The sequence below is a fragment of the Eutrema salsugineum genome, unplaced genomic scaffold, assembly GCF_000478725.1.
Source record: "Eutrema salsugineum unplaced genomic scaffold, Eutsalg1_0 scaffold_6, whole genome shotgun sequence".
NCBI classification, from domain to species: domain Eukaryota; kingdom Viridiplantae; phylum Streptophyta; class Magnoliopsida; order Brassicales; family Brassicaceae; genus Eutrema; species Eutrema salsugineum.
The window spans coordinates 2,077,137-2,100,130 of record NW_006256547.1 but is presented as its reverse complement, the minus strand read 5'-3'; the positions used below and the strand labels follow the sequence as shown (position 1 = coordinate 2,100,130).

Here is a 22,994-nt window from a genome sequence, read left to right as displayed (position 1 = left end):
AGTTTTAATTATGAAAAGGCACATTGTATAAAACAGAAACGTCTATTTATTAAATTTCTATTGATATAAGTATGGATACTCACGTGAAAGAAAAGCTGTCTTTTTCTCCCACTTTTGTTGAACGACAACTTTGCTTACCGTTGTTAGATTTTTAGTCACATGGAATCTATCTTACACATTTCACACTGAAAACTGTCTTTCATTTTAAGGTTACATTTTTTTTTAAAAAAGGATAAATGTAATTCACTATTCTCATTTACAAGCAAATTTACAATATACTGTAAAAAGAGCAAAAAAACTAAAGTTGCTGATTCTGGTAAAGCATTTTGAACAAACCCGGGTTAGTACAATTAAATAAAGATCTTCCAGATTGAACCATAATAGCAAACAAAGCACGAGCCTCTCTTAACCTCTTCTCTTCACACAGAATATAAATCAACCAAGTGTGACTAACCGAACGAGGCCAAAAACCAAGAGCAGCCATATCTTTAACCACTTTAACCGCTTCCATGGTCAATCTAGAGTAACAGAGACATCGAAGCAGCTTTTCATAACAGTATTTATTCGGATGAAACTCATTCTTCTGCATTTCTAACACCAAAGCAAAAGCATCAACAGGTCTTTCACTTTCACAGAGACCCTTAAGCAGAGTACTGTACATAACCTGATCTGGCTCACAATTCGATTCCTCGAACAAATCTATAGCAGACTCGATCTCCCCTGCTTCTATATGAGATTTCATTAGAATAGTGGAAGTTACCTGATTTGGAACAATTCCTTTCTTTTGCATTGATTCGAGATGGTTATAAGCTTCGTCTAGCCTTCCTGCAGCGCAATATCCAGCTATAATTGCGTTGTGGAGGTATAAATTGGGGATTATATGCTTTTTCACTTTCCTAATCACTTCCATTGCAAAGCTTTTTGATCCGTAGTTGCACATAGAAGAAGAGACTGATACTAAAGGATTCGCATGAAGAAGACGTCGAAGAAGCTTTTCTTTCCCCGGCTCAACAAAAACCACCTGTCTCTTCTTCTTTCGAGCCATAGCTCTCCATAAACCGCTAAGCAATGTGATGTACGCGATGTGATCATGTTTGATCTCGTTTTCGCCGATCAAACCGAACAATGTGAAAGAAAACTTAAAATCTCCCTTCTTCAAGAAATGTCCGATGAGCGAAGTATACAGCACAACGTTTGGAGATAACCCGTCTTCAAGCATCTTATCGAGATACTGACATCCTTTCTCGATCATACCCTTCTTCACAAACCCGCTGATCAACACCGTGTAAGTGAAAGAGCTAGGTCTAACGAAATGTTTGACGACTTCTTCAACTAACTCGTTTGCTTCATGGATTCTTGCGTTTCTTGCATAAGCATTGATCATAACCATGTAAGCAATCTCATCGGGGTGAATCCCAGAGTCAAGCATCTTTGCAAACGTCTCTTCCGCCTCCACAACTCTCTTCTGTTTGCCAAGAGAACTGATGATCGAGCTGTAGATAGCGACTCTAGGTCTCAAACCAAGCTCTTCCATTACATCTATAACAGCAAGTGCAGCGTCACTGTCATTATTCTTGCATAACTCATTCACCATTATCAAATACGTATCGGGATCCGGAACAAATCCCCATTCTTGAAAGAGATTGACTAAAGACCCCAAATCTTCGATAACACCTTCCTGAAACAGACATTTGATCACTGAGTTGTATGAAAAAGGTAATGGTGTGCATCCTAGATTGACCATTTTTTCCATACGAGATAAAGCAGCAGTGAAATTTCTTTGAGAACACAGAGCAGTGGTGACAACCGCAAGTCCCTTAGCAGCTAGCTTCGCATCTTTCCTAGCAATCTCCTCAAGCAAAGACTCAACCTTTACCTCAATATTTCCAAGGTCATCAATAACCGATGGATCAATCCCACATCCATTATCGACAAGTGCTTGTAAGATGACCAAAGCGTACTTAAGCTCGTGGCATTTCGGGAGCATCTTCAAGAGTACAAAGTAAGTTATATGGTCAGGGACAACCCCTTTGTCTAACATCCTCATCAACAAGTCAACAGCTTTATCCAATCCGCCTTTCTTGTAAAACGCGGATATAAGATTTGTATAGCAATGAACGTTGTGTGATATATCTTCGACCCCAGTGCTATTCTCAAAAAGCCTCAAAGCATAATCAACATTCCCTTCCTTGCAATAGCTACCGATCATTATATGGTATGTGAAAACATTCAAGGGCACACCTTTTTTTATCATTTGACTAAACATTACCCGCGCTTTATCGAGAATACCCAACTTCATGAACCCATGAATCAAAGTGTTGAAAATGTAAGTGTCAAGCTCACAGCATTTCTCGGCCATCCGCAAGTAGAGCCGCATCGCCATTGTCATATTGTTGTCCTTGCAATATTCTTTCATCAAACAAGTGTACATGACCTTATCCACAAAGTAACCGTCAGCTTCCATATGATCAAACAGAGCCTCTGCTTCAGCAGCACATCCTCTTCTACAAAAACCGTAAAACAGAGACTTGTACAGATTAATTGGCAGAGGCATTCGCGTCATCTCACACAGAGTATCTAACATCCCAATTGCTTCATCCAAGTGACCGTGACCGCACAATCCCTTAAACAATCTCTTACAACACCAAAGCCATAAACCACTGCCTCTCGCTTTGACTTGTTCAAAGTATAGATACGCCTCGAGAAACTGATCTTGATTACAAAGCTCATCAACTACTAAGCTAGAGGCGTTTTTACTAGGAACATAACCAGAAGCTAGGATTCTATCTAAATGTGCTTTAGCTTCATCAAATCTCCTTAACTTTACCAAACAAAGAACCATTGAATTTAAAACCCACGAATCGGGAACAATACCATTTCCGATTACACTTTGATTGTACAAAGTTTCAGCAAGTCCAGGCTGACCCATCTCCGTAAGCTTCCTAATCAAAGCGCCGTAGCAACACGAGTCGAGATCTATTCCATTGTTGACTGCAAAATCGGCGACTAAAGCTGCCTCTGAAATCGAAGAACAGCCATCAATAACACGGCGAATAACTTCCCGAGCAGAGTCTGTAAGCCCTCGTTGGCCAAGCTTAACTATTAAAGACAAACATCGGGACTGGTGATCACTCCAAGCGGCGGAGACGGCGGCGGAAGTGGGGAGTGACGGTTCCGACGGAAGAGCACAAGTGGTAGCTTTTCTGTATTTCACTAAGCGATACCATAAAGCTTTAGCCTTTAACATCGTCAAAAAGGACCCCAAATCTCAGGTTTCCCAATTGAAAGCCTCTCCAGGTTTTTCGATTTCACTGACTCCCCAGTTGCAGAATCGAAACAAAGCATCGTACTTTGACATCAATAACTAAAGGAGAGAAAATATTTTGAAGAGGATAGGCGAGAATTGACGAATACGAATAAAAGGGTTGATTGAAGTAGAACGACGAGTGGCAAAGCGCGGGTTTTGAAACAAAATCCTCAGAGGCTTAAAAGGCTAAAACCCTCGCCGTCGTCACTGTCGTCAATTCGGGTCTTCTCAGGGTGTGAAACCGGTAAATTGGTCGAATCAATTTGATCTAAACCGGATTTTGATGTCGCTAATCGAACAGAACCGGCGATTAATCTGTTGATAATTTAACATGAGCCCAGCCATGATATATTTGTATAGGCCCAACTACAATTTAGTTATTTTGTATAGGTGCATATCATTTAATTTTTGGTCAAGAGGTGCCTATCATTTGTTTAATTTGAGGATTTACATTGTAATCACCTAGTTGATGATTTGTAAAGATTGATTTAAAAAAAAAAAAAAACAGAAACGAGGACTAATATAAGATTTGGTAGAAGAAAAAATGAAAATTTTTAAAAATATATATTTCTATAAAAAATGAGAACTAGACTTTGGTAGAAGACCATATTGACAACAACAAAAATACAGCATGGAAAATACGAAATACATGATCTTGCGAGTGATTTGAAAGAAACAAAAGGACCAGATCATATAAAATAATGTGTTATCGGATGAAATAAGATGATATTTTTAAAAAATCCATGTGTATTAAATAAATTGACAGATTTAATACTTTGAAGATAAATGATCAAAAAATATATAGTCATTTACTGCAATTACTCTACAATAATCTATTCCATGTCAAATGAAGTACCATCATTCGGATCCTTTATTTGTTCTAATTTCTTAGTCATATGATTAGTAGCTATAATTCTCATTATTATTAACCATATGAGGTGACTCTATGATAGTAAAATTAGGAGAAAATGAAGGATTTCTTCCTAATAATTTAGCATTAGGTGGAAACGTTGACAAGTTGTGGAGGAAACGTATTCACAAAGTGCAAATATATTTAGCACCAACGAAGGTATGATTATTTTTTTGTAATTATTCACACTTGAGCTTGTTTTTAAGGGATACAATTATATTATTTACGACTCTTGTGCACGGGTGATTCTTTTATACTTTGATCTACCGTCTACTCTCTTGTACTTAAAGACAGAAATTTTGATTTGTTTGAAGATTACAAATAAAAGAAGAACATATCACCGTTGCAAAAATGCTGCAATAATTTTCTTTATTTATGCTATTTCATGCATGTCAATTATATGATTATTGAAAAGAAAAAAAGTAATATCATGCCAACATTGCATTGCAAAAAAGGGTAAATCAATACACTAGAATAAAGGGTCAATCATGCCTACTCTAACACACTCTCGAAGATCTAATTTTTCTATTATATAATTCTTTTGAATGGTTTAGTAAGACAAAATTAAACCCTAATGTGCTAGCTATGATTTGTATTTTTTGTCGTCATACCCTTATAGGCTTATATGACCATGAATACGTTTTGGTGGAGGAATGATCTCTGCGACTCCACAATCACCCAATCATTTTTCAAGAAATTATACAAATTTACACCTCATCATATTTTCTCTTCTTCTTTTAATTTTCTTTCGAATATGTAATGATAATTGTTTGCCACAAATTAATTAAACTTCCAAGCAGTTTCGACGTAAATTCAACGAGTTTACTCCAAAGTCCAAACCAAGTGAAATCAACGTACATTCCACTGTCCTGGTCTTGTTACACTAGCTCGTTTAATCGTTCAATGAGTTTTTGCTAAAAATAAAATCAATTGTTCAAGGTTAATACGAATTCATCAAACAATATACTAAATATTCCTTGTGCAAAATCATAACCATACATATAAATATATGGATCTTTATCCAAAATTCGATTAAAAAATATATCTTTATCCAAACATACTTTATTTTCTGTTTTTTTTTTTTTGCAGTTTAATTACCACTTCAGAAACACATGATGAACAGATGGTTGCATTATATTATCTTAATCATCTTTTATCATATACATGTGTCATGTGTGAGGTTTAGCCCAATGAGATATGGTGTGGTGTATATATATATTATATATTTCGGACAGCAGACTGGTGTATAACTGTATATAGAGATAAATTAGTATACACACTCTCTTGCACAAGCTTCACGTGTAGCCCATTACTTTGGACTCCACAAATGATAACGGGTCCACGTACTCATTAGACCGGAAAGAACGGTGGTTCGTTGGCAATGGCTGACTTGACAGTGGCTAGGACCACGCCGGACTCACGAGCCCAATCATAAACTTGCAAGTGGGTCCAGCCCAGCGGCTTCAACCACAAGTTAAATTGGTGTAACTTTACCGGTTAGGAAGGAACCAGCTTAACCGACTGCTATTCAAGCTCGGTTTGACATAGAAAACGTGTGATATGATAGTTTGGTTAGTATAACTGTCACTTTCTCAGTTTCCTGAATGTAAAACATATCAATGTACTCAGTACAGTCGGTTTGTGGGTCCGATCCTCCAGTGAGATATATGTGGAATGGTTTCTTTGTCTAGAGTTAATAGGTTTGCTCGTAATAATTTACTAAAGAGTGAACGTTTGAGATTTTTTTTTATTACAATGAGAGTTATGTTTCATATAGGGCCGAACGTTCAACATTACAGTTTTGCTCATGATTCGCCCTAGACAAGGACCCTCGATCAAAACATTGTCATGTACAATATGAAAAGTATTGTTTTAATTTTGTTTGCCGTTACATAATTAACTACTTTCGTTTAATATTACATGTGTATGTATATATGCTGTACAATATGAAAATACCACAGTAAATGAAATATCCATCGATAGTACGTACATATTACTCACGAAAATAAAGTGATATATAGAATAGACCATCTTAAAATGATATATAAATTGCAGGAATAATCATAGTGTTTGCAAGTGGAGAACTGGAGATAGAAGCGTACTGCTTAAGAACTACCTTTTTATTTTTGTTTTTATATAAATAGCAGTATCGCAGGTATAAAGAGAAACGAAAAAGACCGTCAAAACAAAATTTACGAGAAAAAAGACATAAGAGAATATAAGGTCTAGCATTAGGTCATTATATTTCACTATAGAATCTAATGATTCATATGATTTATCTGTTTTCTCTGATCCTTGTTTTATTTGTGAGTAAATCTATCAACCTTTGAAGATATAACCTTTTTTAACTGGGTTGAGTTTTGTGAAGCATACAAACTAAGAATCTGTCCTCATCAAGAATGACCAATTACTGAGCTATAGGTTCATCTGAATTCGATGTATGAAAACAAAATAAATTATGTTATATATGGTGATTCAAATCACAGATTAATTGGTGAATGTGGACCGGGAGGTTTAAGTATTATAAAATTTCAATCGGCCAAATATAGTACTATACATGATTGCTTAGAATTAGAACTAAAATATCCGATTATATAAACAACTACATACTAAATTTGTCTAAGTGATTAACCTGGTATCACTTATATTTGGCCAAAATCAACCAATCAAATTTCCAAAGTAGCTGTACTTAACTTTACATACGTTTGATCTTATACCCTTATTGTCTATGAATATATCTAAATTGTAAAAGTACATATTCCAAACTCTAAGCAAATCTTGAATTCTCCAATAAAAATGAGCTTAAAGGTCTTTTCCATGAGACAACCATCTTCATCTTTTTTTCTTTTTCTTTGTCTCTCTCGTTTTTCTTCTATTACCGTTTCCCTTGTGGAATTGGTGTTGTTTCTCTCGTGATTAGTTGTAGTTTCAAAACCTTAATTATAACCGTATGCCAAAAATAATAGTGGAAAATATGAAAGTGTTGTCTTGAAATTTGAGGAATTGTTATATGGAATGTTGTATGTAATTGAACGTGAATGAACAATTTATAACTATAAAGCAAATCGGGAATTTGGATGCAAGTTAAAGGGGTAGACCGAGAAAAACGAGAACTTTGGTGGGGGCCAAAGAGAGTAAAGTGGGGGCCAGCACCGAAGGCGATAAGGAGCTTTTTCGCCGCGATGATGTTCCCTGGGTTGTTACGTAACCACTCATGTCACGCCACGTTATTTTATTACTGATTTTGTTGGGTCGACAATTTTTTTTTTTTGTTTTCTCTTTTGTTCACTGGTTTTTGTTTTCTCCCCTACAATATCAACTATTAATGACCAAAAAACGATATCACATATTTTAAAGAAAACAAAATCGTCTATTTCTCATTCACTCTTTAAGAAATGAAAGTAAAACACTTCACGACGACCAGAAAAAAAACACTTCACATGTTGTACAAATATCATATAATTAAAGTTCAATCTCACCAAAAATGTACAGTCTCTCAAAGAAACAATTCTTACTAACTAGTAAAAGATGATTGCTTGTTTTAAAAAAAAAAAGAATTTTCGAACTTCTTTCATTAATTCTAAATCAACTAGTAAAGTCTTACAAGCTTATCGAGGTATGTTCATATAAACATTTATATTCATATTAATCAAGACTAACTAAGACATTATACTATAAAAAGTATATAGTTGTTTTCTTAAAGGTTTCAAAAGATCATCCGTATCAATCTCACCAAACGAACAACCTACATGAGCAACAAATATTATATTGTGTTATATATGCGTCGATTTATATATAACGGTCAACAAAAAAAAGTTGGGGCTATTTAGTTTATCAAGAGTGTAGTGATATTTGAGTAACATCAACACGGGAGAGGACCCGGATGAAGTCAAAAAGACATTCAAAAAAATATATGTATGTATATTCTAAAATCTCTATAATATAAAGTGGAATTTGTTTTTTCTATTTTACTCTGTAAAAATTATTGAATTTATTTCAAATAACACCAGATTTTTTGAAGAATAATTTAGAATCATTAATTGGATACTAAAAGATTGTGAAAATTGCGACCACGGTGACCGTACCACCACAGAGCCATAACTAAGTAATTTGTTCCAAGAGAAGGTTAAGAAAAAGTAATTTGTTCAAATAATTAAATGGAATTAGTTTACATAAAAAATGTCGCAATCCATAGTTGGTAGAGATAGTTCTAAAAGATCACATTACTTCTCTATCACACACACACATCTAAAGTGAAAACTTATGCAACACTTCAGGTAGAGAGAGGAAGACAGTGATAGCTTAGTTATAATTGAAGACCCCCAAAATCCAAATAGAATCTTCTGTTTGTAAACTATGGAAAAATTTACATAAAATAAAAAAAGCACATTTCCTTTTGCATCATGAGATTTTTTGTCTCTGTTTACATTTATATGCCTATATATATGTGTAAATATAAGCCTAGAGAATCCGCCAATATCGGAACACTCGAAGTCTTTCATGATCTCAACATAAACAAGACAAAACTCATTTTGTCTCTTTGTCCAAATCTACGAGGAACCAAGAGAAAAACAAGAAACCGAATGTTCTTGTAAATCTTGCATATATAAGAAGAAGATTCAAGTAAGTTTATTTCAGTAGTATGCCCATTGTAAAAAAGATTTATTTCAGTAAATAGAACCATGTGCTTATTTATAATTTTCGAGATGTTACAAACAATTAAATTGATTCACAAATATTTCACATTCGGACACGAGATCTTAGATTATATGTGCAACTATTTCTTCTTTTTTTCTTATGTAAAAGACGAGAAAACTACATTTTTTTCTCATCCTTCTTTGTCCGAAAGTAAGTTAACTTATTTCACGTATGGAGATTTTTTAAACAATGTTGTTCATTATTTTTTTCTCCTTTTTAATAACTTTCCATCAAATAGTGCATAAATGGGAAAAAATAAAAGATGTGAAGTAATAATGGGTTCATTCACGCAGATTATGGAAAGTTAACTACTACTTTGAAACCATGCATATTATGATTATTGTTTTTTTTTTGTTGAAACATTTTCTGTGTGTAATTTCATAATTTGTAAGTTTCGTTCCAGATATTTTGAGTGCGTAAACGTATGTTTTGTTCAAATGAAATGGATCAAATATATTACTTTAACCAAATAACCATAATTACTTGTGTGGCAAAGATACATCTCTATTTAGACTTACTTATACTTGATTTCACATTATTTACATACATATCTTTTTATTTACCGATGATAAATGAGTTACAAATTGCCATATTGCAGAACATATATTAAAAGACTAAATGGAAAGTCTCTCACACATTCCTCCCGGTTATCGATTCCATCCAACCGATGAGGAACTCGTTGACTATTATCTTAAAAAGAAAGTAGCATTCCCGGGAATGCAAGTTGATGTTATCAAAGATGTTGATCTCTACAAAATCGAGCCATGGGACATCCAAGGTCTGTATGCATTCCAATATTTAATTTAGATTACAGTAGTTAAATTATATACAAGATATAGTAGTTGTTAAGGTTCATATGCTTCTAATTCAAAATTCACTGGCAATAAGTGTATAAGAAAGAAAAAAGTGTTCCTTATATGTTAGATTAATTAATTAACATCTTATAGTCGATATTTTGAATATATAGAGTTATGTGGAAGAGGCACGGGAGAAGAGAGAGAATGGTATTTCTTTAGCCACAAGGACAAGAAGTATCCAACAGGGACACGAACCAATAGAGCAACCGGCTCGGGATTTTGGAAAGCAACAGGTCGAGACAAGGCCATTTACTCGAAGCAAGAGCTTGTCGGAATGAGGAAGACTCTTGTGTTTTACAAAGGTAGGGCCCCTAATGGTCAGAAATCCGATTGGATAATGCATGAATATCGTCTTGAGACCGATGAAAATGGACCACCTCATGAGGAAGGATGGGTGGTTTGTCGAGCTTTCAAGAAGAAACTAACAACGATGAATTACAACAATCCAAGAACAATGATGGGATCATCGTCAGGCCAAGAATCTAATTGGTTTGCGCAGCAAATGGATGTGGCTAATGGTAATTACTATCACCTTCCTGATCTAGAGAGTCCAAGTATGTTTCAAGGATCATCATCATCTTCATTATCATCATTACATCATAATGATAATGACCCTTATGGTGTTGTACTAAGCACTATCAACGCAACACCAACCACATTAATGAAACGAGATCATGAAGGAGATCATCATGGTCGTGTTATTACCAATGATGAAGATGATCATATGATTATGATGAACACAACTAATGTTGATTATCAAGATCATCAATCAGGGTTACTACTCAATGATGATCATAATGATCAAGTGATGGATTGGCAAACTCTTGACAAGTTTGTTGCTTCTCAGCTAATCATGAGCCAAGAAGAGGAAGAAGTTAACAAAGATCCATCAGATAATTCTTCGAATGAAACATTTCATCATCTCTCGGAAGAACAAGCGACAATGGCTTCGATGAATGCTTCTTCCTCTTCTTCTCCATGTTCTTTCTACTCTTGGGCACAAAATACACACACGTAAGATCAATCCTTAAACGTGTGTGCAAATCCGAACGCCTATATATGAGGCTCATGCTTATTGATCACATCATACATATATCTTAACGAATTACTAATTATAATTTTATACAAATATTGTTTATTTATTATGGTGTAACTCTTATAGTTTTTTTCCTGTGTCAACTTGAGTAATTATCTGCTCAACTGGATATATCTATTATATACCCAACAAACCCTTTATGAAAATATATTAAATTATGGTTTTATTGAACATACAAAGTTTCATAAGACTGTACTCATTTTTCAAGAAACCAAGAATAGACAGTAGAAGAATCAAAACAATGTCACAAGCAGAGTCAAAACATAAACTATTTGAAAACACAGAGTCTACAAGTTTGGAACACAAAGGGATTACATAAACTGATAAAACACAACACACGAAGACAAAAGACAACATTTTGAGAGATGAGACTAATAAACAGACACTACTCTGTTTTTCAAGCCACCCCCATTATTTTTTTTCTCCATAATTAGAAACATTCAAAAAACACTAAGCCAACTAAAGAGGGAATTATACCCAGACACAAACACAACAAAACAGCCTCTGAATCACGCACAGATAGTTCCATCATTCTTCCTCTGTTTCAAGCATCTGCACAATCTGAGTCACTCCATCAGCAATTTCATTGCGGATCATACTGTCTGGCATATCGAAAGTTCTTCTCCTCATCGACAATGATTTCCCCTGCGGTTGCGGGTCTACAACATCCAACATTGCTTCCAGCTCATCCACCATTGATCTCTTTGCTCCTCGGACCATTACATCAACTCCCTGATACCAAAACACAAGTCTTATGGTTCTTAACACTCAATAATTTAACCCTGTTTTAGCTTAAAAATCATTCTAACTGTGCTACAATGCATTGGAGAAGCAAATGCATTCCCTCTAGGATAAGGGCTCAAAACTGGTCCCATTGAAGAGCAAGACTGGAAGATTAAGAGTTTCATAACCGAATTGCGACTAAACAACCATAAATTCTTCTGAATTTACAACACCAAGAAATTACCTCTATGGCATCAACTGTGAGGAGGAGTACAATGATCTTTTCAGAGAATTTCTGACGCTCCTCGGCATCACGAGAAATCAGACGACGGTAGCTGAAGTTATGGAATGAAGCTCTCAGCTCCTTCAGTTTAGTCTTTGCAATAGCTAGATCACGAAGAGCACGCAATGCTTTTGACCGGCGAATCAAATAAGCTCTGAAAGCCCTCTGGATCATCACAGACGCATCTTCAGGCGACATTTCCTTGTTCTTCCCCTTCTTGGTCCTAACTGCTCCATTTCTTCTGGAAAACGCCTTTATATCCACAACCATTAAGAGAAACACATAGTAAGTACATCAAGTTTTTTTGTTATAAAGATGGCATTTTTAGAAATAAAAGACCTAATTTTGTAAATGATTCTTCAATTGATCAACAGAGTAAATGCATTGCTAAACTGTGGGTTTGAATAAGCTTAGTAAAACTACACACGCACGTAAAGGTTCAACTTTTGTACACACCAATCTCGATCAAGCCAACCAAAATTAAGCTACTGTTCTCACAAACCTCTTAATTAACCTCACATTTCATTATGCATAAGCAGAGTAAACCCAAGAGTCAAATTTTAATAGATGATACCTTCTTGAGAATGATGGCTCGATGTTCTTCCGACTCATCTTCTTCTTCTTCATCCTCCTCTATCACTACAACACGAGGTTTCTCCTTCTTCTTGCTCTTCTTGTCCTTTTTCTCCTTCTTCTCCTTCTCCTCGTGTTTCCCCTTCTCGACTCCAGTGGAAGCCTTGATCGTGTAAGTGTGAGACATCTCTCCGTTCTCCCTCTCCGACTTCAACTCCGTCGTCCAATTGTAGCTCTTCTTCTTCTTCTTCTTCTTCGTCTTCTTCTCCTCCTCCGCTTCAGCAGCCTCAGCATCAGCTTTCGCCTTTGCCTTCTTCAGAGCAACTAGGCGGCGTTCCTCATCCTTCTTCCCGCCTTTGATCTCCGTCGTCCACGTGTACTTCCTCTCCCCCGAACCTTCGATCTCCGCCTCCATCTTGTACTTCCTTCCCGGCGTCCCCTGAATCTCCGCCTCCCATCTGTACTTCCGTTCTCCAGACCCTTTGATCTCCTTCGTCAATTTGTACTTCCGGTCAGAATCACGGCTCTTTGGGCCGACCAATCGGTCAAACTTAGTTTCCAAATCAGAAACTCGGTCGCAGAGATACCGGAGAGGATAATCCGGCTCCACCTTCCGGCGAATCAGCTGGTACTTGCAAGACGACGGAGATTTCTCAATCTGGACCAGATCCGTCACGCTTTCGAATAGATCAATCGGGGAAGGGGATGGAAACCCGAAAGGGAAACCGAGATCTTCAACCTCGTCGTCGATGAACGAAGGAAACCCTAATAACAATGCTGAAGGTTCGATGATGGAGGTTTCTCTGACGACGATAGGTGAACAAGTGTACGGATCGATTAGATCGATTCTACGAATCCAGCTCATCGTTGATAAGTGTTTTTGACTCGGGCTTCGTGAACTCAGCGAATCAGGTCACGAGTTAAAAGCAGAAAGAGAAAGCTTCGACAGTGTCACAGTAATAATACTGAAAGCAACAAAGCTCTTTTGATTCGTAGTGATTGATAATAATGGCTCACGAATTAATTCGACATCAGAATAAGGATGAAGAAGAAGACAAATTCTTGAGTTTTACGAAGTTGAGATTGAAAAAAGAGCAAGAACGGTCAAAAACAAGTGGGCCTCATGGGTTTCTTTGACATTTTCAATTGCGCAATTCCGGTTCGCCCATTTCCATGCCTTTTAAATTTCAATCTTCAAGCTAATCATATTAAGCAGTTAAATACTCTGTACAAGTAAAGTTCGTCATGAGTTTACTTTGTAAACTAATAAAGTTTGTTTAAAACCTTCTTTGTTCGTCGTCTAAATTGGTTTAGGTAACCAGTCCGGTTATATGGTTATGATATGAATAACTGAGGATAACCGCGTATTTTACCGCGTAATGAAAAAAAAAAAGGAAAACGACCTTGAAACGTATAAAATATTGGGGTATAATATTATGGCGACATGAGAATCTTTCGGTGGGATTACAAAACCAAGTAAAAGATGGCACATGGGGCCTATCTCTTCCCACGTGAGCCACACCAACCAAAAAAAAGTTTCTCAAATGCCAAAAGGTACGAACAAAAAAATTCGAAACACTCTCTAAAAACATTAATCATGTAAAAACCCAAAACGTATTTGACCACTACATGATAATCGTTGTAAATAATTAACTATTCGCATAACTATAACAATTAGTTCAATGAGAACAACAAAGTTTTGTTACAAATATTAAGTAGGGGTGAGGAAGATAGTATCCTCGCAATTCATTTGATCACAAAAATAACCAAAATAACTTACCATGGTAGCAACAAAACCAACAATACAAAAACTAACCAAACACCTAAACCGGTTCTTACTGTTCTCACCGGTTTCTCTCCCCGCCACTGCTTCCTCAACCGTCTTCTCCCATGACGCATCTTGATATTCTTCCGGTAACGATTCGACAAAAGAGAAAACCGAACCGGTCTCATCAACACTGACATGATCAACACCACCACTCTCGTTGGTTGGACCAGTTAAAATGTTGTCAAAAGCGTCTTCAAGTTCGGTTAACCTCTTAGCCATGCATGCAAGATTCAACTCTTCCTCTTCATCGTCCTTAACCGACGATATCTCTGCACTTAAAAGAGTCTTCGTGAAAATAAACCGGTGTTGGATTTTCCGGTACAGATTAAGATCACCATCGCCGAAACATAATTCTTGTAGTAGACACTCAATTTCTTTGAGTTTCTTCTCCAAGATTCTATGACTTCCCGAGTCCTTCTTTATCCTCTTCTTAACCATTTTTTTTTTGTTTTTTTCCTTTTCTTCCTCCCATTTTCGAAAGATTTTAAACATTTCAAATAACTTCTCGTAGTGAGTGGCGACGGTTTATGAGAATTACATGTGCTATACACGTAGTATTATATAAACTGCCTAAAAAAAAAAAAAAAAACTGCCTCACTAGAACTTAATTCATTCAGGCCCATTTTAATCACTTTTGAATGACTGGGCCTCACAAACCCAAATATATTTAGGGTTTTCATTTCAAGAGTCTTCATATTTAAGGTTAAAACTTAGCTATTGCTGTTTCTTCCTCGCCGTCGTCTTACAGGTTTCTTCACTTTTGATTTTTTATGTTTACCTGAAATTTGTCGGAAAATTGTGTGCGTGTGATCGATATATTTGTAGTTTTTGTGATTTTACAGAAGAAGGAGAAAGAAAGAGGTTGAAAATATGGCTTATGCAGCAATGAAGCCCACGAAGGCTGGTTTGGAAGAGCCACTCGAGCAAATTCATAAGATTAGGATTACTCTCTCCTCAAAGAATGTGAAGAACCTCGAAAAAGGTTTTAGTTATTTTCCTTTTATTTTTGATGCTCTAATCGTGTCAATTCAGCTATCGTCTTGTTTAGTATGTTTGATTTATAGAGAAATTCGAGGGCTTAGTGTCTTTTAAGTGTTTTAAGAAATGTGGGAGATTGTAACTTGACCAATGCTAAAAGGTTGTTGCTTTATTCGATTTGATTCAAAAGGTAGATTTTTGATGATTTGGGTCAACTACTGAATCAGTGATGTCTTATTGGTCCAAATAATATTGTGTAGTGTGCAGTGATTTGGTTCGTGGAGCCAAAGACAAAAGACTCAGAACCAAGGGACCAGTGAGAATGCCAACCAAGGTTCTTAAGATCACTACTCGTAAAGCTCCTTGTGGTGAAGGTATATATAACAAAAGCCTTAGAGCCTGGGAACCATTCCTTAATTCCTCCATTTTATGAAACAATAAATACTTTCTATGATCTTTTGTTAGTGTGATTAGAATAGTGATTTAGGCCTTGTAACATGTGATTAAGCTCAATTCTTTGGTTTCTTGACATGCCTGAAATTCTATGGTTTTGTAACAGGAACCAACACATGGGACAGATTTGAACTGAGGGTCCACAAGCGAGTGATTGATCTTTTCAGCTCACCTGATGTTGTCAAGCAAATCACTTCCATCACCATTGAACCTGGTGTTGAGGTGGAGGTCACCATCGCCGACTCTTAGATATCTGTTTCTTCTTTTTTTTTTTCTGGAACCTCTGCAAGAAACAATCTCTTTGTTCCTCGGGTAGAGCCTACACTCCTGTCTCTCCAGTTGATTTGGGAAACCAATGTTTTTGTTGTAGTGAAACTTTAGCTCTTGTTTTTTCTTAGTTGAGGAGATTTTGTCGGTCGAGTTTTCATTTACATCTACCAAGATTGAGATCATAATTACATAGATTCGTGATGTTATATTGGCGCCAAAAAATAATAGATCTATCTTGAGACTTTGTTAAGCAAAGCACTTATAACGACATCTATTAGCATAATAATTCTGGTTTCAGCATACATTTGTGAAATAATTAACATGCCATAACGAATTAATTGGAAATTTGATTAGAACATTGTAGTGACCAACTCGTCATACTCTGTGACCCAAATTACAACATTTCTTCATACGATTCTGGTATCACTTCAAGTGAAGATAACCTTCTGAATGGTCTGGAGTGTTTCCGAATTGCTTCCAAATTTCAGTTTCCCGCTCTTTTTGCTCTCACAAATCCAAATGCACTCGTTTCAAAATTCCATTAAAAAAAAAGAAAAGGGTAAGGAAATTGACTTCAGAGAGGAAAAGGAAATTGATTCAGATTCTTCTCTGCGTCTCTTGCAACGGTTCCAAATTAAGCTCTGCTAAATTCCATCCGGTTTCTGGGTTCTCATCTTCTCGCTTTTTTCTTTCTAGGGTTTTATCGCTTTTTTCCTGTGAGTGGGAAATTTGGGGAAGAAGAAGGAAGATGCACATAAAAGAGATATGTTTGGAGGGTTTCAAATCATACGCAACAAGGACGGTGGTGTCTGGTTTCGATCCGCATTTCAACGCGATAACGGGTCTAAATGGATCGGGGAAATCAAACATCCTCGATTCCATATGTTTCGTTCTGGGTATCACCAATCTTCAGCAGGTTCGTGCTGCTAATCTGCAGGAGCTCGTTTACAAGCAAGGCCAAGCTGGGATTACCAAGGCCACTGTGTCTGTCACCTTTGACAATTCCGACAGAAACAGGAGCCCTCTCGGCTACGAGGAACATTCCGAGATTACTGTCACCAGACAAGTAAGGTTCCTTGTTCCTTCTTTCGCTCCACTGATCTTCCAATAGCTTTGAATTTGATAGTTTTATCACACTCTGCAATTACATGGGTTTGTAAAAATTTGCTTGAATTTGAATTTTTGTGGAAAATTTGTGGATTTTACCTATAACGCTAAAGCTATTGTGAAATGGCTCTTTCATTTGCTCGCTGTAACTTTTTTCGTTGTATCCTTTTGGTTTGGAAGATTGTAGTTGGTGGTCGGAACAAGTATTTAATTAATGGGAAGCTTGCACAGCCAAGTCAAGTCCAGAATCTTTTCCACTCGGTGCAGCTTAATGTCAACAATCCCCACTTTCTCATCATGCAAGGGCGAATCACCAAAGTCTTAAACATGAAACCTCCCGAGATCCTATCCATGCTTGAGGAAGCTGCTGGAACAAGAATGTATGAAAACAAGAAAGAGGCTGCACTGAAAACGCTTGAAAAAAAGCAAACCAAGGTTGATGAGATAAACAAGCTTCTAGATCATGAGATATTGCCGGCTTTAGAGAAACTTAGGAGAGAAAAAGCGCAATACATGCAGTGGGCTAACGGCAATGCAGAACTGGATCGACTAAAGAGGTTCTGTATTGCCTTTGAATATGTTCAAGCAGAGAAAATAAGGGACAGCGCTGTTCATGGGGTTGAAGAAATGAAGGCGAAACTCACTAACATTGGCGAGGAAACAGAAAAGACACAGGCAGAAATACAGGAAATTGAGAAACAAATAAAAGCTTTGACTCGGGCAAAGGAAGCCAGCATGGGAGGAGAAGTTAAAAGTCTGTCAGAGAAAGTGGATTCCCTGTCTCAAGAAATGACACGGGAATCATCTAAACTTAATAATAAGGAGGACACCCTTCGTGGAGAAAAAGAGAATGCTGAAAAGGTTAGAGAGAGGACTACAATGTTTTTTTTTTTTTTGTTATTGTCAGAACTTTTACCGATTCTTAGTTATTTCTGACATGTACAACTTTATATTTGGTGTTGCTAGATGGTTCATAATATAGAAGATTTGAAAAAATCCGTAAAAGAGAGAGCATCTGCTGTGAAGGAGTCTGAGGAAGGAGCGGCAGACCTAAAACGAAGAGTCCAGGAACTTTCTAACACGTTGGAAGATTGTGAAAAGGAACACCAGGTAGTACCACTAAAAAAATAAATCTTTATTTCTTGCCAAATAGTAATCATTTGTCTTATGTTCATTGGATTAATGTCCCTTGATAATTAGGGTGTACTAGCTGGTAAGAGTAGCGGAGATGAAGAGAAATGTCTAGAAGATCAACTACGGGATGCAAAGATTGCTGTCGGGACAGCAGGAACAGAGTTGAAACAGCTGAAAACCAAAATAGGACACTGCGAGAAGGAGCTAAATGAGAGAAAGTCTCAGTTAATGTCAAAACAGGATGAAGCCGTTGAAGTGGAAAATGAACTTGGTTCTAGAAAAACTGATGTGGAACGTGTACAAAAGGCACTTGAATCTATTCCTTATCAAGAGGGTCAAATGGAAGCTTTGGAGAAGGTTAGTATGGTCACCTTAGTTGATTTTATCTACTTTTATATATATAGTATAAATCTCTAACTGGAATATTCGTCTAGGACCGCGGATCTGAACTTGAAGTTGTGCAAAGGCTGGAAGGTAAAGTGCGTGGCTTATCAGCTCAATTAGCAAATGTTCAGTTTACATACCGCGATCCTGTGAGAAATTTCGACCGATCAAAGGTGAAAGGTGTGGTCGCGAAACTAATAAAAGTAAAAGATAAGAACTCAATGACAGCATTGGAGGTAAACTGCGTATCTTTCCCATTACACAATACACATTGTTGAATATTAATTGTCTAAAGTCACTTTGCTTTTTTTTTTTTCCTAGGTCACTGCTGGTGGGAAATTGTATAATGTCGTTGTAGACTCAGAAGATACTGGAAAACAGCTCCTTCAAAACGGTGCTCTTCGGAGAAGAGTTACAATTATACCGCTGAACAAAATTCAATCTCACGTTGTTCAGCCTAGAGTGCAACAAGCGACTTCTAGATTGGTATGTGGAGCTTTTATTTGGTATTTTCAAATTTCATAACTTTGTTTTCTTGTTCATTGCATATCTTCTATTTATTTTCAGGTTGGAAAGGATAATGCAGAACTGGCTCTTTCTTTAGTCGGTTATAGTGAGGAATTAAAGGTATCCGCCTGTGTATAGTAACAAGACCCTCATACATAATCCTCCAGTTATTTTCAAGAACATCATAATATGCATTCGCTGATAATTTTTCATCTCATTCTTGAGCTCTAAGTGGTGTATTTCAAGTTCAAGTTCATTTTCGTTTGAATCATGGTCTTTTGCAGAATGCCATGGAGTTTGTTTTCGGCTCCACTTTTGTTTGCAAAACTGCTGATGCAGCAAAGGAAGTAAGTCTCTCCCAAGCATTTAGTATTATATGTGGTGTTGCAGAAGCTTCTGCTTTTCTCTCTTGTGAGATGATGTTAACTTATACTTTGATTCTACGTGGAAAATGTAGTGTGTAGATGTATTTTGACTGTCTAAGCTATTTTTCTAGTAATCTTATATGCATTTTCACCTGTGCCTTCGGTATATAGCTATCTCTGATCATTAAAATGAAATACATGATTCATGTCAAAAATTCAAACACCAAGTTCCCTCTTTAGATTTATTTTATTGCTTATTCATACTTGCGCTAGAGTTCAGCCTTTGCCATGCCCCTCATTTTCTTCTGCAGGTTGCTTTTAATCGTGATATTCGGACTCCAAGTGTCACACTTGAAGGTGATATTTTCCAGCCAAGTGGTCTTCTCACTGGTGGGAGTCGCAAGTATGTCTTTCTTTCTTGGACGCTTAGATCTATTCTCAAAGTCAACGTCTTGATTTCTTGCGGATGTGGTTCAGAAATGCCTAAAACTCAGGGATAAAAGCACTTTGTTCATATTCGTTCCTTTTCCTTAGGGGTGGAGGTGATCTCCTCAGGCAACTTCATGACCTGGCAGAGGCCGAATCAGAATTACAAGGACACCAGAAAAGGTTGGCTGACATTGAAGCGCAGGTAAATCCCTTATGCTATTCTTCCGCGATAGAACTAAATACACTTTGGAACTTAACAGGCGTTCTAGGCATATTTCGAATTCACAAAGAAACTGTATGAGGCAGTAGCTTAGTAATGCTCTCTGATTGCTTTCTTTAGGCTCCTCGTGTCACAGTAATAAAGTGCTTCAGTATTTTAAACGTAATCTGCTTGTTTTGCTTGACATCTCAGATCAAAGAGCTTCAGCCTCTGCAAAAGAAATTCACAGATGTTAAAGCACAGTTGGAGCTAAAAACGTATGAATTGTCCTTATTTCTGAATAGGGCTGAACAGAATGAGCATCACAAGGTTTATACCTCCATCTTCTATTTATATCTGGAGCTATATTGTCAGTTTCATATTGCCTTTTCTTGGTACTTGAGGCACATATTTACACTTTCGATCCCGCCTACCTTTTATAAAATAGCTTGGCGAAGCAGTAAAAAAACTTGAAGTAGAGCTTGAAGAAGCGACATCCCAAATCAAAGAGAAGGAACTTTCTTACAAGAAATGTGTTGATGCTGTCTCCACATTAGAGAAATCCATCAAAGACCATGACAAAAGCAGAGAGGGACGGCTCAAGGAATTGGAGAAAAATATTAAGACCATCAAAGCTCAGATGCAGGCAGCTTCCAAAGATTTAAAGGTATTCTAGATCTTCTAGTCGGGTACTTGTACGCCATTAACTTTTCCAATCCTATTTTCTTTTCTTGTCCTGGTTATCCAGATTATCATGGAAACGCCTTCGTTTACCCTTTCAAATTTCTCTGTAACGTTCTCTATGGTTCTTCATGTTGACAGAGTCATGAAAATGAAAAAGAGAAGCTTGTGATGGAGGAAGAAGCGATGATTCAGGAACAATCGTCCTTGGAGAGCCAGTTAGCTTCGTTGAAAAGCCAAATTACCACTCTGAATTCGGAAGTAGACGAGCAGCGGGCCAAGGTGACTGTAGTTTTGCTACTCTTGGTGAGATTTGTTGAAAATGAAGAAATATATCATGTTAAGATATGATTTCTCTGCAGGTTGATGTCTTACAGAAGATTCATGACGAGTCTCTTGCCGAGCTCAACTTGATACATGCAAAGATGAAGGAATGCGATACACAGATAAGTGGTTTTGTCACCAACCAGGAAAATTCTCTGCAGAAGCTTAGTGACCTGAAGCTTGAAAAAAAGAAGCTGGAAAATGAGGTATCTTTCCTATTTCGTCTTATGTCAAGGAATGTACTTTCCATGAGAACTCTCTCGAAATTATTTATAGGTATTAAGAATGGAGACGGATCACAAGGATTGCTCAGTGAAAGTCGACAAACTTGTTGAGAAGCATACATGGATAGCATCCGAAAAGCAATTTTTTGGAAAAGGAGGGACAGATTATGATTTTGAATCTTGCGATCCGTATGTAGCAAGAGAAAAACTTGATAAGCTCCAGTCAGATCAATCAAGGTATGTGTACGAGTTTTAACATTTATCTTTTTGCAACCTATATTATCTTCACATTCTTGAAGTGCAACACTAATAGTAATTTGCAATCTTCTTTTTTCCCTGCTGATTCATTTCCCTCATGAAGTTTGGAAAAAAGAGTGAACAAAAAAGTTATGGCTATGTTTGAGAAAGCAGAAGATGAATACAATGCTCTGATATCGAAGAAAATTACAATCGAGGTTAGTTACCGAGTGCTTAAGGCCTGATGTATTCAATAGCTTGGTGTGCAACCGCTAATGGAAATTTTTATCATTAGAATGACAAATCCAAAATTACGAAAGTGATTGAAGAGCTCGATGAGAAGAAAAAAGAAACCCTGAAAGTCACATGGGTTAAAGTTAACCAGTAAGTTTCCTTCTTTTCTCCAACAATGAGTCTGTTATGTCCCTTTCTGTTGTCTTTGCTTATTATCAGGCTCATTGTCTACTTCATCTCCCTCCTGATATTTAGTTACGTTAAATCTCTATGTTTAGGGATTTCGGATCAATCTTTTCAACTCTACTACCCGGCACCATGGCAAAACTTGAACCTCCTGAAGGCGGTAGCTTCCTTGATGGTCTTGAAGTGCGTGTTGCCTTTGGAAAAGTTTGGAAGCAGTCTTTATCAGAACTCAGCGGAGGGCAAAGATCTCTTCTTGCCCTATCTCTAATCTTGGCATTGCTTCTCTTCAAACCGGCTCCTCTATATATATTAGACGAGGTACATCTCTGTTTTTTAATTTCAGACTTCTCAGTTCCCAATTGATATTTTAAATTCCCATGATTGGAAGAAGATTCAGATGATCTAAAGCGTTTTGGTTACGTTTCTGTTGTGGGACACTGATTCGCATAATAATCAATGCGTGAAAAGGGAAACAAACTCATGATTTTTGAATTGGTCAGGTTGATGCAGCTCTTGATCTCAGTCACACGCAGAACATAGGAAGGATGATAAAAGCTCATTTCCCTCACTCTCAGGTCAAAATCTCCATCTCTCAAGCCTTCCTTCCTTACTCTGTATGTTGTTTACTTAAATTCCAGTTTTGGTCTCTAAACCATCTCTGCTTTTGAAACTCAAATCTTGAACAGTTTATCGTGGTTTCGCTGAAAGAAGGAATGTTCAACAATGCCAATGTTCTTTTCCGGACAAAGTTCGTTGATGGAGTTTCAACAGTCCAGAGGACAGTAACAAAGCAAAAGTGATCTGCTCTTATACCTCAAGATTTGAGAGATGAGACTCCTTCCAGATTGAACCATTAAACCAAACAAAGCACAATTGACGATCCTCTCTTAACCCCTTTTCTTCACACAGAACAAATCAAAAGTGTTACTAAGAGCATGTTTATTGGGAGAAACCCATAAATGTCTCTTAATGAATATTTAAATATTAAACTTAATTTAAGAAATTTA

The 22,994-nt window shown here is 36.9% G+C and overlaps 6 protein-coding genes across 7 annotated transcripts; 3 read left to right on the top strand and 3 right to left on the bottom strand.

The window, feature by feature from the left end:
- Window positions 1-298: 298 nt before the first annotated feature.
- On the bottom strand, window positions 299-3,367 carry LOC18013073 (pentatricopeptide repeat-containing protein At5g62370). Its single transcript, XM_006394344.2, has one exon. It carries the CDS (start codon window positions 3,245-3,247, stop codon window positions 299-301), a length of 2,949 nt encoding a protein of 982 aa, XP_006394406.1. The 5' UTR covers window positions 3,248-3,367.
- A 5,360-nt stretch (window positions 3,368-8,727) lies between these two features.
- LOC18013072 (NAC domain-containing protein 101) lies at window positions 8,728-10,790 on the top strand. The gene is made up of 3 exons (XM_006394343.2): window positions 8,728-8,840; window positions 9,514-9,693; window positions 9,883-10,790. Exons 2-3 carry the CDS (start codon window positions 9,534-9,536, stop codon window positions 10,788-10,790), a joined length of 1,068 nt encoding a protein of 355 aa, XP_006394405.1. The 5' UTR covers window positions 8,728-8,840; window positions 9,514-9,533.
- Window positions 10,791-11,114: 324 nt separating this feature from the next.
- LOC18012933 (BAG family molecular chaperone regulator 7) lies at window positions 11,115-13,445 on the bottom strand. Its single transcript, XM_006394342.2, has 3 exons — window positions 12,449-13,445; window positions 11,836-12,126; window positions 11,115-11,600 (listed from the first exon to the last, which is right to left on the bottom strand). Exons 1-3 carry the CDS (start codon window positions 13,310-13,312, stop codon window positions 11,397-11,399), a joined length of 1,359 nt encoding a protein of 452 aa, XP_006394404.1. The 5' UTR covers window positions 13,313-13,445; the 3' UTR covers window positions 11,115-11,396.
- A 713-nt stretch (window positions 13,446-14,158) lies between these two features.
- LOC18012932 lies at window positions 14,159-14,787 on the bottom strand. The gene has a single exon (XM_024151037.1). It carries the CDS (start codon window positions 14,765-14,767, stop codon window positions 14,159-14,161), a length of 609 nt encoding a protein of 202 aa, XP_024006805.1. The 5' UTR covers window positions 14,768-14,787.
- A 181-nt stretch (window positions 14,788-14,968) lies between these two features.
- Window positions 14,969-16,173, top strand: LOC18012808 (40S ribosomal protein S20-2). 2 transcript variants are annotated; one of them, XM_006394340.2, is made up of 4 exons: window positions 14,969-15,023; window positions 15,118-15,257; window positions 15,514-15,627; window positions 15,813-16,173. In XM_006394340.2, the coding sequence occupies exons 2-4, from the start codon at window positions 15,146-15,148 to the stop codon at window positions 15,953-15,955; spliced, it is 369 nt and encodes a 122-aa protein (XP_006394402.1). In that variant the 5' UTR covers window positions 14,969-15,023; window positions 15,118-15,145; the 3' UTR covers window positions 15,956-16,173. The 2 variants fall into 2 exon arrangements, with proteins under 2 accessions (XP_006394402.1, XP_024007511.1); XM_024151743.1 differs by having other exon boundaries at window positions 14,970-15,023; window positions 15,101-15,257.
- Window positions 16,174-16,668: 495 nt separating this feature from the next.
- Window positions 16,669-22,987, top strand: LOC18012524 (structural maintenance of chromosomes protein 2-1). Its single transcript, XM_006394339.2, has 20 exons — window positions 16,669-17,042; window positions 17,264-17,944; window positions 18,050-18,193; window positions 18,284-18,574; window positions 18,652-18,837; window positions 18,923-19,087; window positions 19,169-19,228; window positions 19,393-19,455; window positions 19,785-19,876; window positions 20,008-20,104; window positions 20,315-20,431; window positions 20,550-20,768; window positions 20,924-21,064; window positions 21,145-21,312; window positions 21,383-21,567; window positions 21,692-21,785; window positions 21,863-21,951; window positions 22,080-22,305; window positions 22,488-22,562; window positions 22,674-22,987. Exons 1-20 carry the CDS (start codon window positions 16,725-16,727, stop codon window positions 22,785-22,787), a joined length of 3,525 nt encoding a protein of 1,174 aa, XP_006394401.1. The 5' UTR covers window positions 16,669-16,724; the 3' UTR covers window positions 22,788-22,987.
- Window positions 22,988-22,994: the final 7 nt, after the last annotated feature.

Bases quoted from the DNA above. Each gene is read 5' to 3' on its own strand.
- LOC18013073 (XM_006394344.2), bottom strand. From the start codon at position 3,247: ATGTTAAAGGCTAAAGCTTTATGGTATCGCTTAGTGAAATACAGAAAA.
- LOC18013072 (XM_006394343.2), top strand. From the start codon at position 9,534: ATGGAAAGTCTCTCACACATTCCTCCCGGTTATCGATTCCATCCAACC. The intron at 9,694-9,882 runs GTCTGTATGCAT...TTGAATATATAG, and splicing joins CGAGCCATGGGACATCCAAG to AGTTATGTGGAAGAGGCACG.
- LOC18012933 (XM_006394342.2), bottom strand. From the start codon at position 13,312: ATGAGCTGGATTCGTAGAATCGATCTAATCGATCCGTACACTTGTTCA. The intron at 12,127-12,448 runs GTATCATCTATT...GTGGATATAAAG, and splicing joins GAGCCATCATTCTCAAGAAG to GCGTTTTCCAGAAGAAATGG. The intron at 11,601-11,835 runs GTAATTTCTTGG...TTTTGGTATCAG, and splicing joins TCACAGTTGATGCCATAGAG to GGAGTTGATGTAATGGTCCG.
- LOC18012932 (XM_024151037.1), bottom strand. From the start codon at position 14,767: ATGTTTAAAATCTTTCGAAAATGGGAGGAAGAAAAGGAAAAAAACAAA.
- LOC18012808 (XM_006394340.2), top strand. From the start codon at position 15,146: ATGGCTTATGCAGCAATGAAGCCCACGAAGGCTGGTTTGGAAGAGCCA. The intron at 15,258-15,513 runs GTTTTAGTTATT...AATATTGTGTAG, and splicing joins TGTGAAGAACCTCGAAAAAG to TGTGCAGTGATTTGGTTCGT. The intron at 15,628-15,812 runs GTATATATAACA...GTTTTGTAACAG, and splicing joins TAAAGCTCCTTGTGGTGAAG to GAACCAACACATGGGACAGA.
- LOC18012524 (XM_006394339.2), top strand. From the start codon at position 16,725: ATGCACATAAAAGAGATATGTTTGGAGGGTTTCAAATCATACGCAACA. The intron at 18,838-18,922 runs GTAAACTGCGTA...TTTTTTTCCTAG, and splicing joins ACTCAATGACAGCATTGGAG to GTCACTGCTGGTGGGAAATT. The intron at 19,456-19,784 runs GTAAGTCTCTCC...TTTCTTCTGCAG, and splicing joins CTGCTGATGCAGCAAAGGAA to GTTGCTTTTAATCGTGATAT.